At 33.1% G+C, this 20,602-nt stretch overlaps 2 protein-coding genes across 19 annotated transcripts in view; one reads left to right on the top strand and one right to left on the bottom strand.

Moving 5' to 3' along the window:
- Nucleotides 1–1,120: 1,120 nt before the first annotated feature.
- LOC132701201 (apyrase-like) lies at nucleotides 1,121–13,053 on the bottom strand. Of its 6 annotated transcripts, none has more exons than XM_060668960.1 (9): nucleotides 12,717–13,053; nucleotides 6,527–6,746; nucleotides 4,573–4,770; nucleotides 4,309–4,519; nucleotides 4,059–4,262; nucleotides 3,840–3,994; nucleotides 1,987–2,077; nucleotides 1,764–1,922; nucleotides 1,121–1,710 (listed from the first exon to the last, which is right to left on the bottom strand). In XM_060668960.1, exons 1-9 carry the CDS (start codon nucleotides 12,779–12,781, stop codon nucleotides 1,412–1,414), a joined length of 1,602 nt encoding a protein of 533 aa, XP_060524943.1. In that variant the 5' UTR covers nucleotides 12,782–13,053; the 3' UTR covers nucleotides 1,121–1,411. The 6 variants fall into 6 exon arrangements, with proteins under 6 accessions (XP_060524943.1, XP_060524945.1, XP_060524946.1 ...); XM_060668962.1 differs by lacking the exon at nucleotides 12,717–13,053 and adding an exon at nucleotides 10,872–11,010 and having other exon boundaries at nucleotides 1,122–1,710; XM_060668963.1 differs by lacking the exon at nucleotides 12,717–13,053 and adding an exon at nucleotides 10,346–10,422 and having other exon boundaries at nucleotides 1,122–1,710.
- Nucleotides 10,881–20,602, top strand: part of LOC132701198 (eye-specific diacylglycerol kinase-like) — a 204,652-nt gene continuing 194,930 nt past the window's right edge. For 6 of the 13 annotated variants that reach the window (XM_060668940.1, XM_060668949.1, XM_060668948.1 and 3 more), the window contains exons 1-2: nucleotides 10,989–11,018; nucleotides 19,416–19,520. Coding sequence is in view for 2 of the 13 variants with exons in the window: in XM_060668954.1 (XP_060524937.1) it covers nucleotides 10,942–11,018; nucleotides 19,416–19,520 (182 nt within the window). In the remaining 11 variants the exon portion in view is untranslated. Of the gene's footprint in view, nucleotides 11,019–13,135; nucleotides 13,258–17,253; nucleotides 17,447–19,415; nucleotides 19,521–20,602 lie in introns of those variants that run through there. The other 7 variants (XM_060668944.1, XM_060668943.1, XM_060668947.1 and 4 more) reach the window with 5 other exon arrangements.

Raw genomic sequence — 20,602 nt, 5'->3', positions numbered from 1 at the left:
ACTAATTTTTAAATGCACATTTTTCAATAAGTCTTGGTTAGTTTTGGTTAATTTAGAAGCATTGAAATTTTGGATGTTAGGTTAAGAGATTTACTCATCGTGCGCCGCCGCCGCCAGCTCTCTTTAAAGTACACCCGTTTTCGTCATAGTCACGCCTAGACAAAATGTCCCTGAAATGTTATTGTGGACGTTCAGAAAAACATTTCTTCCCAGCTACTTTTAATTCCAAAACGATTGAATAGATAACTACTATTTCATCAGGAAAATGAACATTTATGGTGGAAAATTTTGTTGATGTTCGATGGAAACCTATTTGAACCATTTTTTTTCCCAAAGAAGGTAAATTTTGATAGTTGCGTCCATCTGACGGAAACTCTTTCACCGATATAACTTTTAGTTATACTAGATTAACAGTTCATAAACGTATATATTAGACGTCCCGGTGGTAGATAAAATTTGCAGTTATTTTAGCCAAAAATGCATTCTACCAATGTGAAGAGTTGTTGAGATATTTTAATTTTTATGTTGTCTTCGAAAATCTCCAAATAGTCGCAGTCATTTAAAAAATTATTATTATAATTATTATTACGAAGAATAAAGTGCAGAGGAGAATCTATTTTGCACATTGATTGTTAGTAGCATAATACATATAATAAATAAAAATTGAAAAAATGTCAAGTTTGAATTTTATGAACACTGAAACTGAAATATAGAAAAAAAAGATTGTATTTGCTTTAATTTTTAAATTAGTACAACTATATGGCGAATTTCTAGAAATACATAAAAATTAGAATATCCCAACAACACTTTACACAAGGCGTATTTGTTTGTCTACTACGTTTATGAACCAGTCAGCTAAGGCCTCTGCTGATAATGTAGCATAGCATTTTGGAGCAAAGATTGGGAATTGACATTTACTATGCACATGTCATACTATCTACAAAACTTCTGGATTCCTTCTGTGTTGCTGTTGAATCGATGTTGCTGACGTTTCGCCAATCATCTTGTTGGCTTCTTCGGAGCTTAACTGAAGACTGTTCAAAACTGAACAGGTTTCAGTTAACCTCTGAAGAAGTCAACAGGATGATTCGCGAAACGTCAGCAACTTCCATTCAACAACAACGCAATAGTATTGACCTGCAGAAGTTTGTTTGAATAATAATGCACGTGTTGTTGCACATCTCGCTTTCAATCAATAACACCTGACCTCACAGTTCGTCAATCTTACATTTTCAAGTTAGGATATTTTAGTCTCAGATCGTATTAAATTTTACGGTGTTTAGGGCTTCTATATTATTTAATTCTATGCAATGGTGTATCAGCAGGTTACAAAATATACAACAATTTTATTACTTCAGTAATTTCAAATTTTTTCTTGCGTAAGAGAGTCGCACCATCTAAAAAGAGTTCTTTAGTTTTTCTTCGTTACTACAATTCTTTCTTCCAGTTCTTCGTACGCTGGAGATTTCCTCTGCATATAGTTCATAAACACATCCAAGTCGGTTTGGCCTATTTGAACGTTCCTCAAATTGTCTGTAAGAGCGCTGATTCTTTCCCCACCTTTCCTTAAATAGGATTGGACTATGATCCGATAAACTTTATTTGGGTCCACCTCCTCGTAGATTGGAATTTGGCATGCCTGACACCTAGCTTCTATATATACCACCCTACTCCCCTTGGGTTTTGTTAAATCGTACTCTATGTGAAGCCCTAGAACAAAACGTAAAGCTAGACAACCTGTCTGCCGATGTTAAAATCCCCACCAGACACTTGGAGTATGTTTAAATCTGAATATGAATCCGTATACTCCTCTGCCGGACAACCTTCTTCGAATATTTCTTTGAGGTATTTTCCTTCGATTTCCCCGACGTCTATAGTATTGCTGAAGGGCTGTGCTACCCACGCGTCGTCATATGTAATCTCTGTAAAATGAATGGAAAAATATTATTGCGAGAACAGTTGCTGTCGGTCCAAATGCAACATTACCGCCGATTTCTAATCCAGCTCGCATACCGGCTGCATTAATGATAGCTATGGAGGCGTACGTCCAGGAGTTGTTCTCTGCATGATCCAAATACTAAATAAACAGGATTATTCATTGATCCACTCTCCGTTTCTTCGCATTCGGATTAAAATACTTAGTGATAGTATGCAAAGGAATGACAAGGCAATTCAAACAAATATTTCCTAATATGTTGTACAATACGGAAGGGATAAAGTTGATTTATTGATATACCCTTAGAAAAATTTAAAAGCATTTACTTAGGTTTTCCTTTGTCAAAATTGTCGAATATTGCATTATATAATACTGTCATATATTATCAGTAACATTGATTTCGCTTTCGTGTAACTACTTTTTTTTATATACCCTGTAATAACATAACGTCCCTTTCCATTTTTCGTACGGTTGATTATTAGAACACTAGCCAAATATTATTGAGTTGAAAACAACTTGATTAATAATGTTGGATCGACAATTAAAAAAGTACAGGGCTTCTTGTTAATAACTCCAGTAAATTGGAATATATATGTAGTAAAACCATTTCGACCGCATGTTACAAATCTATTTTTCAGTCTCGAGAAGCCATCCTACGTATCTGCGTAATAACCCTCTAAATCTCAAAGGCTTTGAGAATGGAAATCTGTAATATCCATCAGTTTAGCTCGTTTACTTTGTCGCTGTGATATAGTTCCTTGTTCTTTGTAAGTTTCGTGTTCAAACATTTCTGCATACATTGATAGCTATCTCCTAGCCTTCTACTAATCACAAGTTTAATATAATTATATTGTTTTAAAATATTTTTAATATAGACCATTAACAACGGTTTAAAATAAACATAATGTTCGCAATACTTTTTTTATTCCAAATATTTTTATAAAATCTCTTTTGTGTTTCAAATCACATTGTTTATTAGCAAGCACGTGCAACAGCTTTTTGTGTTCATGAAAGAATCGATGGCATAAATTAACATTTCCCCCTTGATTTTATTTTAAAAATATTTTATAGTCCAAGATTAAACATTTATATTGACACAAACTGCTACTATTGAAATAATATCATTAAATATATGTACTGCGTATTCAGATTGCGTTGCCTAGAAATATGCCACTGCACTACAAGAAAGCATATTTTTGTTAATTGAAAGAAATAGTTTTTTCTTTTCAATTTATGTATTATAGCCAGATTTTTTTGTAAGTGACAGGCCAAGTTGTCATTTTTAAAACTGAAATTTATAAATATAGAAAACACATTTCTTAAACTGCTAAATACTTTTTTCGAATCTGAAACAAGTGTCGTTAAATATAAAACAGGCGAAAAAATAAAAAATATAGTGCGTCCAAAGTAAATAAAAATACGCGATAGTCTGGGGTCTTAAATAAATTTTTAAATTGGGCTGGGAAACAATCTTACGGTGTTCATTCATTTATTTCCTATCCGTACCGACCTAGCAAGAACAGATATTTTTGGATCTCTCATCAGATATTTATTTACTGTGCAATAGACTTTGGATAAAGCGGCCAATGCTTATCGAATCGAGCGGGGGCAGAAACGATACAGGAAAAATATCTGAACCAGAATTGTATTGATAGTGATTGACACATACCGCTTACAGAACACTTTGTTAGATATTTTTTTATCCTTCGCCCGGTTATAATTTGAAAATATATGTTTAATTCAAAGAAAAAGGCAGCCAGTCAAACTCGTAATCAAAATGCTCAAATTAGTCCGCTCAGTATATCTTCAACTTTATTCTACTGGCTAACTAACCAAAACTAATCAAACTTCTGTTCTTCCGTATTAACTGAGGTATCTCAGAAAGTACACAAAAACTACTTACTGCGAACACCATCGAATCGGCGATGAGGTTTCCCAAAAGGCACTCTTTATCGTAGCAGCCGACCCTTAGCTCAACCATACTAGAGCCTACTATTTCGTTGCCATAAGCACTGATTTGTTGTTTCCAGGGATCCAGAGCTTTCGTAATTTCCGGATCTAAAATGCACCAGAAGATGATATAACTCGGCTTTGGGTGATTTAAATGAAATTGGAACCACACCTTTAGCTATGGAAGTTTGCAGGAAAATAGGAGAGCCTATATGATCCACCACATTTCCAGTCTGATCGTAATAAACAGTGATGTTTCCAAGATATCTGGAAAATGATGAGGCTTGTACAATGAGTACCTGGTTTCCTTTGTCGTTGGTAATGATCGTTGGATAGGGACCCACTGGTTCCTCCGGCCCTGGAGCATCCTCTGCAACTTGGCATGGGAATTATTCTACTACCCCTCTAGCTTGTAAACTTACCTCCGGTATATAAAAATGAATGTGTATGCGCTCCAACGATCAAGCCAATTTTATCCGCAGCGTTGGCTGCTATATGCTTATCAACTTCGTAACCCGCATGGGATAATACCACGACTGTAAACACTCCCTCCTCTTTCACTAAGCGCTCCGCTTCTGCGTTGACGCTGGCCGATTCGTCGAGCAATTTAAGCTTTTCCAGTTTGGAAATTTCCTGTAAGCACCATCGGTTTGGTTTATTTGATGGAGGCGCAGCCGCAGCTTTACCACAATGTCCGTACAGATCACTCCAATTATACCGATTTTCTTTCCGTTTCTTTCAATTACGACGCTCTTGTTATAGAGTCCCTGAATACTCGGCTCGAGACTGTCGTCTATATTGGAAACGATAATAGGTGATTTCATGGCTTCCATATAGGGTATAACTCCAGCCAGCATATCATCAAATTCGTGATTTCCGAGAACCTGAAGATATGAAGTTAATGGAAGTAAGAATAAACAGTGAGCGATAATATTAATTAATTAATAGTTGTCGTATTATGCTTGTCATTTATTAAGGCCCCATATAGTCTGTCGGATACTAATAATTATATACGATGCCCGGCTTCGAACTTATCAGAGATTATCTTCACAATGGGAACAGTTATTTAACGGCCATGATTGCGACGCTGAGTAACTTTCAAAAATTATGTATATATGTGACTTTGATCATGTTCCGATTTAACATTCTATAAATAATTATGCACTATTGTCCAGGCTTGAAAACTGTCACCTTTCGCATTTTTTTGAAGTGGAGTACACTGTAAACCATCGTATTTTGGGTTAGACAATTTCAATTATACAGGGTGTTATTGAATAAGCATCCTGTATGACACATGATTTCAAAAGTATTTTTGTGGTAAAATGTTGCTTTATTTCGAGATACGAAAAAAAGTTTCTTACAAATGTTCCTTCGACTCTCCTGAAGATTTAAAATATTATAATTTTGTTGATACAGGGTGTGTCAAAAGTGTCCTACCCGACACCATCTTTGTTACTTTAAATGAAACACCCAACATATATATTTCGACATTTTTTGAATGCTTAGTTAAAATAAAGGACACTTTCTTAAGAAATTCCTATTCGAATTTGATATGAAATGAAACGTTGAGATTTTGTTAATTGAATTCGCCAAAACCTAACCACCTATTTGGGACACATAAGCTGAGGCGCATCTGTCAAAACTGATTAAGTAGTGCATCACCTCCTTAGTCTGTGGCCAAATTTTCGTCGCAATACCTGGATCAGTACTGTCACAACACAATTTAATATGGGGCAATCAAAATATGAAGGAAACACCTAACCTCAATTTCTGCCCAAACTGTGCAAAATTCGAATAAGAATTTCTTAAGAAAGTAACCTTTATTTTAATCAAGGATTCAAAATATGTCGAAATATATAGCGTGTTCCATTAAATAACAAATTTGATGTCGGTGGGAGACACTTTCGGGACACTCTGTACAGACAAAATTATAGTTTAAATCTTCAGGAGAGTTCAAGAAACTTTTGTAGGAAATTTTCTTTTGTATCTCGTATGGGTTTCCAAATCATGTAGTGGATCGTTTTATTTGGCGCACGGTGTACATATGACATGACGAAACTTAATTTATTTTTTAATTTATTATCAGTATCTATGATACTACTGTCCGACATCTCTGAAAGTTACTTCGCAAAGCTTTTAAAAGTTCTAGTGCGTCCGACTTAATTTCTTCGTAATTATTATGAGGTTTACTAAATTAGGAATAAGCACTAAAGAAAGTAGATGTCTTAGTTGCTTGATATTAACAAGAGTTAAGAAAAATAAAGTTCGAAAAGTCAAAAAAATTACATAAAAATCTTAATAAAAATCAACAAAACCGAGAATTTTATAACTTATGCCTTTAATTTGATACTATAGTGATACCAGGCAGTTATAACATGCAAAAAAATCAAGTACAGATGTCTTAGAAATACATACAGCTAGAATAAGTTCTAAAATACTCGAAAAATGCAATAACTTTTAGAAAATTTCATCTAATGTGTTAAAAGTCTATATAAGTATATAATGTATTCCTCAGACAAAATGCTGCTGTAAACAAATAATTGCGAAAAATTAAGTTTTCAAGCAACAAATAAATCAATAAATTGTTTTGACTATTAGCTATTTTGCATTTGGAAAGAAATTGTCCACCCGATAACCTACCACGGCATCCCAGTCGATTTTATTCAAAAATTCTTGCGTTATGTTCCATTTGCCTATCGTGTAGTACAACGACCCTTGGAAATTATCCCCGGCATTCAAAAGCACGGCGTCTGGATTCTCCGCCTTCATCTGACGTATCTGGGTATAAATTCTTGCAAACCCTCCTACGCACGCGCTCGCATTTTTGCAGTTGCCCCCCGAGTGGCTCACCTCGTCGAACCTGGCAAGGAATTATTCCGTACAAAACATTTTCCAGTCTCAACCCACCTTATTTAATCTAAACGGGATTTCCAAATTCGGCTATGAGAGATATAATTGAATCCTCATACCTGGAATGAAAATCATTTAAGTGGATCACAGATAACTCAAACACGCTCTCGGCGCCAACCGAAAGGCGAAAGATGAGGGTCCAAACCAAATACTCGACGAACATTTTAGAATGGTCTCCGGAAAAATTTTGCACGTTTATGTTTAGTTGTTAAATTGTAGAGGATTAGTTGTGATAAAGATTTTTTAAATGGTTTTATTGTTTTACGACAGTCGTCATAAATCTGATTCAAACAAGGATTCGCACCAACAAGTGAATTTATTTTACTAGTAAAATCATCAAGTAAATGTTAAATTTACTGACAGCGAAACTTTTGCTTGTATTTTTGATTTGTATTTTTTTTTTGTATTTATTGCAATTATCTTGACGCACTGATAACGAATTCAACATATTTTACCATGTTCGTTTTGCATTTGTAAAAGTGTTCTTGGTGAAAAATTGGAATATTCTATTCTATTCCTTTCCAAGCCTATAGATATAAATGTCGATTTCATTAACATTTTCTTTCGTTGTTTTCAAAACACACATTTAAGAGAAGCGAAATATTAATTTCTTAGCAATTTGAAATAACAAAGCTCTCAGTAGTGAGAACTGTGGCTAGAAATTGTATTTATTCAAAGTTCACATAAACAATCCGTCTTGAAACTCTAGAATCAAATTTAAGTCTGTTTATGCAGGGTCTTTCAAAAAACATGACAAAAACCTACGGCTACAGATTCATCATAAAAAAAACTCCATATAAACGTAGATCCGGGAATGATTCCAATAAACGGGATGTTAAAAAAAACGGCTTGTTCTAAAATACTTACTTCCTAGCCTTCATACCTGCAATAAGTGCATCATTTTCTTTAGTTTTTTTTCAACGATTGTGATTAAAGTCTCCAAAAAATAAATTGGTCGAAAAATTGCAGCCCACATTTTTTCCGGACAATTATTTCAAAAAAGGAATGGGAAGAACGGAACATTTTTTAATTTTCTTATTAAATTTTTGTGACACTTTATTTCAATCGGTAAACAGCATCAAAATAGTGATTTTTTTGGTATTCATAATTGATACGCACAAATATAGATCATGCCATACAAATGTAAAAATCAAATCAACTATTTTCGTTATTACACTTAAATGCTATATTCATAATAATGGTATTTATACAAGAACTGCCTAATTTATTGTTTATTTTTAAACAACATCCGTTCATGCAATAATTTGCAATAGGTGTAAATACTTTAATTGCCGTTATTTTTACCGCGATATACGGATGCAATTTGACTTGGATAAGTGCGTCAAAGTAATCGGAGAACGAGGAAAAACAGCAAAAACTCAGAATATGCACATTGATAAAGAAAACGAAATCGCAGATATGGAAGAAACACAAATGTACAGGTACCTCCGAATATTGGAAAATACTGGCGTGGAAGATAAAAAAAAGAAGCAAAAAGTATCCGAGGTATATAATGGCAGGGTTAGAAAAACTTATGGGAAAAACAAATCCGTGGTCATTAGAGGGCTCGCACCACCAGTCCTCGCATATAGTTAGGGCATTCTGGACTGGAGGACATAACAAGTATAGATCGAAAAGGCAGAAGCTACTGACCATCCTTAATCTACATCATCCGAAGGCGGGCGTGGATAGACTACATACGGTCAGAGAAAGCGGTCTACCCATAAGCAATGAGCATACTAACCATTTAACAATCATAGAGAAAAATATACACTGATGAATAAAGAGAAGTCGATAAGGACATAAGGACGCACAGATATTCAGATGGCTGACAACAGGAATATGAAAAGGAGAAACAGAATCTTTGATAGTCGCTGCTCAAGACCAGATTATTTCAACCAACTCTATCAGGCAAAAGTTATTCAAAGAAAAAGTATAGCATAAAGTACAAGCATAAAAGTACTTAGGAATTCTCCAGACCCACAAAATAGAACGTAAAGAAGTAAAAGCTACATTGATGAAAGAGTTTGAAAAACACCTTTACAACCTAAAAAGCTAAAACTCAAGAAATCTTTCCATAAATAACTATGCCATATCTGCTCTTCAGTAGTTCTTTGGAATAGTTAAATGGACCCAGACAGAGAGATAAGAACAGAATTTAGAAAATACAGAAAACCCCATCCAAAAGCGCCAGTTGAAAGTATAAATCTACCAAGAGAAAGAGGAATAAAAAGTGCCGTGGATGGCTGCAGTCAGACTTAAGAATTTTTTTCTATAACCAAAACAGCGAACTTCATCAAATTATAGTGACAGCGGAGACAGAATATACACCTATAAACTGAAGCGTGGGAAATTTATGCCATTTAGTACAAAAACTTACAATGACTTTCGTTCAAAAGAACTGTCTGGTAGATTTATTAATGACTTACAGAAAGACACAGTAGATCAAAGTAAATCTGTGAAACGGCTAAAGACAGGAAGGTTTTTTTTCAGAAACTGAAGGGTTTATGATTGATATACAAGATCGGATTATTAAAACAACTAATTACTAAAAGCATATCCTTAAGGAAGAAATACCAACAGATAGGTACAGAAAGTGCAACAAAAACCAAGAAACCGTAGAATATATATTATCTAGCTGTGAAAACCTGCTACAATTGTTTACTTAGACATACTGAAAAAAATTAAGCTCGAGTCTCAAAACAACGAGCCAGTTATAGAAAATCAGGAAAATTTATTGGGATAGAATCATCATGGCAGACGTAACAGCAACACATAACAGGCTTGATATTACAATTATTACAAAAAATTCAAAGAAGCGCCACCAATTGACATGGCGGTCCTAAATAACCCTAACCTAGAAAACAAATATAATGAATAACAAAACAAATATGCTGATCATTCCGGTTTTGTGTGTAAAAATTGGAGTAAAAATGAATAATAATAATAATAATAATAATAATAATAATAATAATAATAATAATAATAATAATAATAATAATAATAATAATAATAATAATAATAATAATAATAATAATAATGAATGTACAATAATTAAGACGAAATACTAAGTTGACCCTAAATATTGACAAGAATAAGGATGACAGTTAATATTAAAATGATGAAAATGATGCTAGTTATTACCTGACTATGAAACTTTGTAGAAATTGTGGAACACTCCTGAGTAATGTTTGCATTTTTTCTAAACTGACTGAGAGATAATATTTGCAACACAAGAATAATTATCATTTAAAAAAAATATTTGCTAATTAATATCTGCATAAAATTGTCACAGTTAAAAATATACAGGATGTATCACAACTACAAGTACTCGTTAGCAAATTATATTTGAAAAATTGAGAAATGATATAAAACAATTTCTTATTACACGTATCTGCCATTAGTATTAATGTGTATGAAAAAGAAAAAATCTCCATTACTACCCGTCGTCTTATTCTAATGTTGTCTGCATTACCGCACCCATTTCAGTTTACATCGAGTTTACTGTTCAAGTTTACATAAAAAGGTGCTATGACTGTGATGGGTTACCTTACATTTGTTAGTTATGTTAGTTATGTTTTCGCCGACGATACTTATAGATACTTCCGACCATTGCAATAATTGCCTGTTGCCAGGTTAAGTTTCAACTGATAAACCACGTTTTTTTATATAAGCAACGCACATGCGCTTTCAGACTATGTACGTCCTTAAAAAACGGTGACCGTTTTGTTGTATTTTGTTTATGTTTAAGATTAACGTTACGGCGTTTAACTTTATTTTTACAACATGTGTAACCATCTGAAAGGTGGCACAAGGACGCCTGGGCCGTCCGCCACAGCCGCAAATGGTACATTCATCTACCATCATTTATTCGCTGCAAATTAAACGAACGACAACTGTTTCGAAAAACAAAAAAATCCGGTTAATTTCGCCACCAATTTTGCATGTTGAAAACTACGCTGTTATTTCAGTCTCCCGTTTATGTTTGTTTGTGTGTGTGTCGAACAGCAATAATTTCTCGTAATTGAATTTTAATAACAAACCGAATAACAATGCCAGTCTCGAGGGAATTTACCTTTACGGTGTCGCGGTGTGCGTTTGTGTTTCAACTCGTTTGGATTTAACTAGCTGCGTGTAATTTCCGAATGTGTTTCCATACGTGCACCTGGGAGAGTATTGGCGTCGAAAATATGCGATTTTTTTCCCGAACGAAAATTTATCGGTGAGTTGAATTTGTGTTTGAACATTGTGGGTTCCGATGCCGTACTCTGCCTATGTGCGTTTATAAATAACTACCATTCGTGCTATCATCTAATCTGCGCTGCAGATAAGGTTGTGCGTGTGTAAGGTGTCTCAAAGCATGAAGAAAACGATGACGATAAACGATAATATTATATATACAGTGTGGGTCAAGGATGCACCGTAAAACTCATCTCATTTGATTTAATTGTGTTGTAAATATTGTTACTTTCGGGCAACACTCTATCAGCACAGTAGATTATTTCTTTCAAGAATTAGGAAGGGTGATTGCACAAGTTGGCTCTTAATGCTTTAAAAAATAATTGTGTAATTATATTATGTACCTATCTTCACCTTTTATTATTATGTTTTATATATTTTTTAGTTCTAATTATGCTCTACGTTTGTTTTGTGATTCATTTACACTTCTCTCAGTTTATTTTTTGAATTTGTTGTGCACCATTTGTGAAAGCTTGTCTTTTCTTTTCTTGGGACAATAAAGTATACATACAAAAATGCATTATGCATTATGCATGCAAAAATTCGACAAAAAGTCAGTAATTTGTTTAGGTACGAGTGTAGCGTTTAGGTACGTGTAGTGTTTAATTAACGAGTATATTGAAGAAGCTTACGAGTGTGTTGCATCTATATGTTTTTCGACAGACCTATAGATCATATTCAAAATGTTCATGCAACTGATAAATTATAATTAATTTTCTGTAGCCCAACTCATCAGTAGAAGCGCTATGCTTCCTCCGCGAGCATGAGTTGGAATTTTTAGCATTTGACTATTTACGTGTTGGAGATTTTTGCGAGTTGCGTAGTAATTCACTACCAAAAGAGCGTGAATGGTTTACAATTAACAAATGTGTGTGATTTATGATATTCTTTATAATTTTTTAACAGCATTACCTATGTTGTCATTAAAAAAATATATTTTAAATGCGCGCTTCCGGTATTTTAAAATTAATGATTAGGAAGAAACTGTAAAACAGATGGTGACTTCCCAAGGTTCTAAAATTGCTCGTTTTTAGGGTCTCCGCAAACTCCATAGGGCCTCCTCTTCCTTTTTTTAGCAAAATATTCATTTTCATATTGAAAAATTTTCCGAAAAACGTATTAGTTCAATGCTTAGTTCTTTTTAATTTATATCCATGATCACTTTAAGGCATAAAAATATATTGAGCAAACAGGTCGTAAAATATTAACTAGACTGAAAAATAATAATGATTATTATAACAGTCTTTCATTTAAGATTAAAAAAAAAATAGAATTTATAAACGAGGGTCAGTTCACTGGTCTAGCAAAAATGAGTATCTGTTCTTCCACCTAACCCGAAAAATAAATACATATTGCCATATACAAACAAATTGTTCATTACATTGTTCATCATTGTACATTTGGTTGAAATATTAAGGAGATAAAAAACTACAACATTAAAATATATTAAATGTAACAGGAGGAGAATAAAAATTAAATAAGAAGAAAACATAACAATTAACAAGAAAGTTTGTTTTTCAAATAGGTTTTGAAATACCTTCTTTTTAAACACAATTATTTAGATTAAAGATCTCGAATGCAAGCTGATTAAAAATAGATACAATCTGATACGGAAAAGATTTTTGAACATTTCTGTGGAGTATTTCGGAGTGGTAATTTTTCTCCGAAAACAAAGACTTACATTGTGAACATCTGACTTATACGTGTTCTCTGATCCCGCATTCTACAATTATTTAAGGCGAACATTTACGTCTCAGTTTCAGAGCGCTCGCTGCGCCAAAACTCGACGCAGCACTAATTCAGATATCACTTTTTTTGGAGTTCTAGTGATTGACACATGCAGCAGCAATTGCTTGCTTCGATCCCAGAATCATCCGTAAAAAATTACTTCTTGCCTATTTATTCTTGTCATCGGTATGTAGAGATATCATAGTTCCACAACGCACGACGTTTCGTTGGCAGTCGTTCAAATCACAACCGGCAAATACAAATATACGTTAACTCGCGTGTACTTCAGGTTTGTTTATTTTTGGAAGCACACGCACAGATGCGGCGATCTTAGATCGGTTCATCCAAATTGGCAGTATAGCGGCCAGTCACGTGTCGCGTACATTCTATTAATTACACCATGACAACGTGGGCCTCAAATCCACGGATATTAGCGATCATCATCCATTAATGATACCGGAAAAATTCCGTAGGAAAAAATGCGGTTATTATGGGTGAGTACGTAATTAAGCACCAGACAAATTGCTTTAACCTGTGCCGGAATGCGGAATATTTATTCCTCGATTTTGTTATTTACGAGGAGGAGTGGGTCGGACTGTGTTTATTTTTAACATTTCAACCACTTGATCCTTTAATGGAAAAGTATTTGCTACTAGTCCAGTCCATATTGCGATTTTAGTTTTTTTGGTTTTCTCCAAAATCAAGTGTACTTCCTATTTTACCAATTTTAAACACTTATTTTGACCCTTTACTGAAGATCGGTTAAAAAAGTTTTGAGTAATTCTCGTAGACTTTTCTAACAGAATCCACCTGTTCGACTTTTGCCTTAGGTCTTCAGTAATCACTTAGTAGTTATGGAGGAAATAAAATAAGCGCTAGCTGTCATCCAATGCAAATTATTTTAAACTTTGCGTAGGTGCATCGAAAAGTAATCATAAAATTATAATTACAATTTGAATATTTTTGCTGAGACATGATATTTTGGAAAAACTATATGGCATAGAATTTTACATGTGTGTTATTAATTTTTATTAACCGATTTCTCTTTGAGTTAATAGTAAGGGAACATCTGTCATTACATTTGTCCTCTTTAAAATAAGGTGGTATATCACAACTACAAAAAATCAATCCTTATTATCTCTTTATTAATTTATTACTAAATTATAATGCGAGATATTTAGGTACTGCTATTAAAAGCTTATGTTTGTTGGTGGTATTTTTGCTTCTTTTACTAATGTTTTGAATGTTTAAAGTTTTTGAGTTCATTCGTGACCTACAGATACGTTTTTTGACTGTAGTGTTTTTAATTTGTCTTTTTTTATTGGTACGCTATGTCGATTATAAAGTACTCGTCAGCGTGTTTAAAGCAAACTTTTAAAAACGCCCAAATTTTAAGTCAACCAGAGAAATATCAACAGCCGAAAAAATATGATGTCCAAATTTCCGCTTATTAATTAATGATCTGGCAGCAGTAACAATTAATATACTTTCTACTCTTCTATATATTCAGGCAAAAAAAACTAATGGTCATAGAAAAAGTATAGTATGCAATAAACATACTGCATACTATAAACAGACAATTCGCTCTGCTTGTGCCTAAATAAACTCGCGACTAAAGTTCAATTTATAAAATTTTTTCAGTAATAAAATATTCTACAACAGCTGTCAAAACTACTCACTTGTGGGTAATTTTTATTCACCGACTTTCATTTATTTTTAAAGATCAATTACTAACTGTAAAAAGTTCGGAAATCGGACTTTAGCATATATACCGATGGATGTGCATTATTTACAATGTCCGCAGGACAAATTCACAATTCACCGAAACTCGGATCGGATATCAAACAATCATGCCCGTGGATAAAACAACAATTTATGTTCGGTCTATATCAGTCGCCCAAATAGAAGTCGACTTTTGTTTGCAACCACATCGAATTAGTGGCAATCGATCTACTCGATTGCTGGCGTCTCGCTTTGATGTACGTTGGGATAACGTAATTCGATAATAGACCAACCTTTCAGGATGTTAAACCGATACCCTCTCTTCGCAATCTACAAAAGCACACAAATTAAAATGAAGTTTGGCTTGAGGATAATATGAACTTGATCATACGGTTTTCATATTACCTAACTTCATATTGGAGTTGTAGTAGACTATCATCTACTTAAAACAGATTTCGAAAAAAGAGAAAGATAATTAAAAACGTTTTAAAAAATCGAAAACAAGTATAAAACAAACTCTGTATAATAAATAAATTAAAAATTTAAAATTAATACTTTTACACTGTTATAGTCCCAGATATAATTGAATTAGAACTGTTTTCTAAGACTTAACTTTTCGTATTCGTAATTTGCACTAATTAGACGTAGATTGTTGCTGCGTCGAGATACAATTGATATGGGCGGTGAATTATACAGTCTGGCGACATCATTTAAATCCTTGCACGCGGTAGCGTATGCGCGTTCACGGTTCGAACATCGTCAATGGTAATTCAAAAGGCTTCACTCGGTTGCCAAATCGTGTGGTTCGTCTTAAACAATAAATATTTGGTTTACAAACATTGCAACTAACACTTCATGGGTAGTTGCCTAGAAAAATTGTGGCAAGCGCAACTTTTAGATAACGTTTTGTGTTAATTTTGATAACGCGTTGTATCCACCGAAGCCATTGTAGGAACCTTTATATGTTTTTGCTACAGCAGATTGTTAATAATCTTTCTTTTTTAACTATCCATATCCTATCCATATGGCGACCACTTTTCCAAATTTATTTCTATTTCTGGCCTTGTGAATGGGTTCTCCAATTGATTTTATTCTGTTGTCAATTGTCAAACATTTAGAGCTCATGGAATTTATTTTCTTTCCATTCCTCTTTTTCTCTCTCTCTCTCTCTCTCTCTCTCTCTCTCTCTCTATATATATATATATATATATATATATATATATATATATATATATATATATATATATATATATATATATATATATATATATATATATATATATATATATATATATATATATATATACATATATATATATATATATATATATATATATATATATATATATATATATATATATATATATATATATATATATATATATATATATTCGAAGTGTTTTCGGAGCGCGAGCATTGAAGATGCCAAGTGAGATTTTGGCGAAACGTCTGCAGGATTCCAGTCGGATGCAAGATTTGCAGGATTCCAGTCGGATGCAGGATTCCAGTCGGAGTTCAACGAGCGAACGGATGATATCCCGGAATATAGTGTCATCATATATATATATATATATATATATATATATATATATATATATATATATATATATATATATATATATATATATATATATATATATATATATATATATATATATATATATATATATATATATAGAGAGAGAGAGAGAGAGAGAGAGAGAGAGAGAGAGAAAGAGGAATGGAAGACCATTAGTTACGTTTTAGATAACATGAACGGTCAGTTGTGACCAATAAAAAAAGAAGAAAACAACTTTGTGATCTTCGATTGATTGATATTTATTCATTTAAAAACTCTTTAGTCTGTTAAGTTTTATTACTAGATACTCACCCAATAAAACTTAACAGACTAAAGAGTTTTTAAATGAATAAATATTAATCAATCGAAGATCAGAAAATTGTTTTCTTCCTTTTTTATTGGTCACAACTGACCGTTCATGTTATCTAAAACGTAACTAATGGTCTTAAAATGTTTAGCATGTGGTAAGAACGACGACCATAATCTGGAAACAGTGACATATTCAGTTATGTTAAATATCACCTCTTATGATGCTCGCTATACAATTACCTACTTACAAATTGTGTTCTTAAATCACCAGAGTATGGTTTCCTTAGTTTTATAAAAACACAAAAATGAGTTGTAAAAAGTATGTGTTGTGAGTTTTGACAAATAAGGACGGGGATCCACCGCAGATAGAAAAGACGTTTGATTGCTCACCTATTTTTTTTTTAATTTCCATGAGAGATTTACTGTTGCTGTAAAACGTAGTTTGAGCATTGTGTTTGATTTCAAACCATGCAGTGTTTCCTAGGCCAAACAACATATTTGACTTTGAATATCTAAAAGCCATATCGCCTCACAAAAAATCAACTTCATCCGGGGACTGAATTTGATGGGAGAAGTATAAAAAATCTTAATATCTTATTTCTCATAAACCCATTTCGCTTAGGAGGGACAATTTAAAGATTCGGTAAAATTCAGGTACGATGAAAAATATCGCTATAAAAATTAAAATCAATAACTTTTTCAAATTCTTAAAATTGTTGATACTGATATTACAAACCGGTTTGGCATGAAATCGAGTTTTTGCCGTAACCATCATTACAAAGTGGAACTCGGTTTTGGTTGGCACCATATTAGGGGGTTCAAAGCGGCAACGCCGCACTGCAACAGTGCCATTCCTACCAAAAAACATACCGTTTGCGGTCTACGCAACTAGTGTTAAAAACGCGTTTTCATACGCCCCAAATAAATTAATTTTAAGCACCCTATCAAAAGAAGACGACCGACTACCAACACTTTGTTCGGAAATGTTAAAACGTCGATATGAAGCGATTTTAAATCGCCTTGGAGTGTTGACTGATTCTGTTTGTGTGCCGGTGTAGAGAAGCGAACGACGTCATTCACCGGAAAACGGAAAGGTATTCTGTGGCTGCCAGTGGCGCGCGGTCATTTGTTATTCGCCGACGAGTTAGACAGTTACGTGCATGAATCTTAGATGAGTCTTCATGTCGGTTGTGGTAGTAGTTACGTGCGTGCGGTTTGGTCAGCATTCTATAACGCTACTCGTTATTTACAAGCGTGCAAATTACTTTATCTCAGGCTCATCCATCCACTACTCGTGGTTTATGTTGTCGTTTTGTCGATTTCTGGATGTTTGTGCAACTTAAGTCTTTTCGCTTTATGCTACTATTGAAAACAAATACTTAAGTTTATCATACGAATTATTTAAAACATGAAACAGTTATATATTTCTAGTAGGTGTTACAAAATAATCAAAATATTGTGACAAACTCTTCACTTAATTTGAATATTAGATAGTTTTATAAACGATATTTTAAAAACTGAACTGAGTTGGCTTTCACTTGATGAAAATCCATTTATCAAAATAAATAAGAACTGATAGTTCAGATTTTCACGAAATTATATATTTTGACATGACAATTGTTTCGACAACACCGTGTCTTTATCAAAAATTTGATAAAGACACGGTGTTGTCGAAACAATTGTCATGTAAAAATATATAATTTCGTAAAAATCTGAACTTTTAGTTCTTATTTATTTTGAACGATATTTTAGTCACGAGTTTGTTTAGGCACGAGCGGAACGCAGCGAGACCAGTATTTAATACACCATCCATTAGTTTTTGGGTGCATCCGACGTGACGTGACCATCAGAACTGACAAACATCAAAATAAACTTAGAGAAAACCAATATCATATTTTTAGTATTATTGGTACTGCAACATATCGTCTAAAAGTGTTCTAGCATACAAACGCAAATTGTTTGTGAAACAAAAATAAACTTCTTTTAATTTATTTTTTGTTGTAGGTGTTAAATGACCACTATGAGATTTCTTTGAGAGTCGGGATAAATAATATTTTATAGGGTCCATCCAGTCTTTTTTTTGCTTTCAATGAATGCACGTTCGTGGTTCTTTTGTATCTTTCGTGTTCGTTTTAGTGACAATGGTTTCTCGCTTTTTTTCAAAATTAAATGCTTGTAGTTTGTGTATTTATTTATCTCTCGCCTTTATTTTAAGTTCGGAGAAGGGTCACATGATCTATGAAGTTAACCCAGCACGTAACGTGACATACAATTTAATTTGGTATAAAAGAAAAGAACATATTTTGATAATATTACATAAAGGAAAATTATTCTATATATATATATATATATATATATATATATATATATATATATATATATATATATATATATATATATATATATATATATATATATATATATATATATATATATATATATATATATATATATATATATATATATATATATATATATATATATATATATATATATATATATCTTTGTATATAATTTGTGCTTGGCAAATCTGAGAATATTGAGCACTCTAACAGATGTTTACGAGAAAAAGCTATTACTCATGTTCTTCTACAAGGCATTTTATGAGGTACATCCAGCTTTAAGACTCAAAACTAATGCCAATACTAAATTGAATGAAAACTAAAAAAAAACTAAAACTAGCTGATGTTTATGATCTAGATGGTTATGAATCAATTGAATCTTCCTAAACTTAAATCCGTAATATTGTGACTGAGGGTATCGATAGCTTTCCTATAATAAAGTCCTCATGTGCTGCTGACAGAATGTCATCCAAAACTCTGAGCAAAGTGTATATGCACTGCACCCTTTGCGAAATCCTGACCACCATTTAGGTAAAACATTTTTATTAGTAAAATAGTCAACTATTTGCCTATAAATCAGTATAGCACGATTGCGATTCTCTCTGTGTAAAGTGGCAGTATATATCGACATGGTCTGAGATATCTAGATCCTGCTTTAAAGATATCTTAAGTGCCTTGACGGAGATAGGGGAATATTAACGTGATTTTTAATTTGTTCCAGAATGAACGATTCCGGAGTAAATAACAAATCGACGGAATTATATCAGGTGTTGGAGCCTCAAGCGCCGGTCCGACTCACCAGACATCGTTGGCATGAGTCACGAAGGTGAGTGGAATTTATTATTAAATATTGCGTGCGTTAAGTACATCGATAGTTTTACATTGTCGACTTCGTCTGTGGCGTGGTCTGCAGTTTATCGTTATTTGACCTTTAAATTGTTCATTCAACATCGATCGCGTTGTTAGGTGAGGATACAATGGTGACAAGGTACGATTTTGGTTATTCGGGTATTTTTGTTTAAAATTTAAGTGAGCAACCCAATCAGCTGATTAGTTTGTAATGATAATTTTTTTATGCTCGATTGACTGGGAAATGTTTCCTAGAGATGTAAACCCTAAGCCTTCAGTACACAATTAATTACATAGCAATTAACTGAGAAATATCTTTTTCAAAAATAAAATTCGTATGAAATACAAAACTGCTAAATCAGTGTCAGTAAACTATTCGAACCAGTTTTTTGTAGCTTCGGTCGTGCTGGCATTCTTTCTGAATTTTTAAATGTTACCCAGATACATAAGAATTTAAAAGTTTTATGGCAGATTTCTTATATACACTTTAAAGTCAGATATAGTTGACTATAAATATGGGTTTGGAATATGTCCGTTTTGTGCAGAATGCCTTCTTGGAGGATCTACGCCGATGTTTCCAAGGCATTGTATCGACCATACCTCCACACCATAACATGAATAGATAACAGATTAGATAACGGGCAGAAAAGAACTTTTTAAAAATTAAATTAATTAAATTAAATATATATTTTTTAATTAAATTAAAAATGATGTTTTCCAAGGTTCTAACCTTATGTCACTTCGATTTTTGATATTTATAAACAATATTTAGCAAGAGACGGGAGTGAGTCAAGGTTTGTTGTTAGCCTATGACGTCAAAATCCATAGGAAAATATCATCCTCAGATGATGACCGTGAGTTATAATGTCAGTTAAATTGCATTTCTATTCTAAAAATTCTAAAAATTCAATAATTTTTAATTATGAAATTGACAATACGAGTATACTACTTTCTCCCGTTGACACTATGTATGAAAGGAGAGTTAATTAAATTTTGTTCTGGTATACATCAGAGCGGCGCACTTAACTTGCCTGGGTTAAAAGGTCAAAGCAATTGCAT

The sequence above is a fragment of the Cylas formicarius genome, unplaced genomic scaffold (assembly GCF_029955315.1).
Source record: "Cylas formicarius isolate icCylForm1 unplaced genomic scaffold, icCylForm1.1 PGA_scaffold_4__25_contigs__length_36172078, whole genome shotgun sequence".
Classification (NCBI taxonomy): domain Eukaryota; kingdom Metazoa; phylum Arthropoda; class Insecta; order Coleoptera; family Brentidae; genus Cylas; species Cylas formicarius.
Note: the sequence above shows the minus strand (reverse complement) of the source record. Positions and strands in the feature narration are given on the sequence as shown.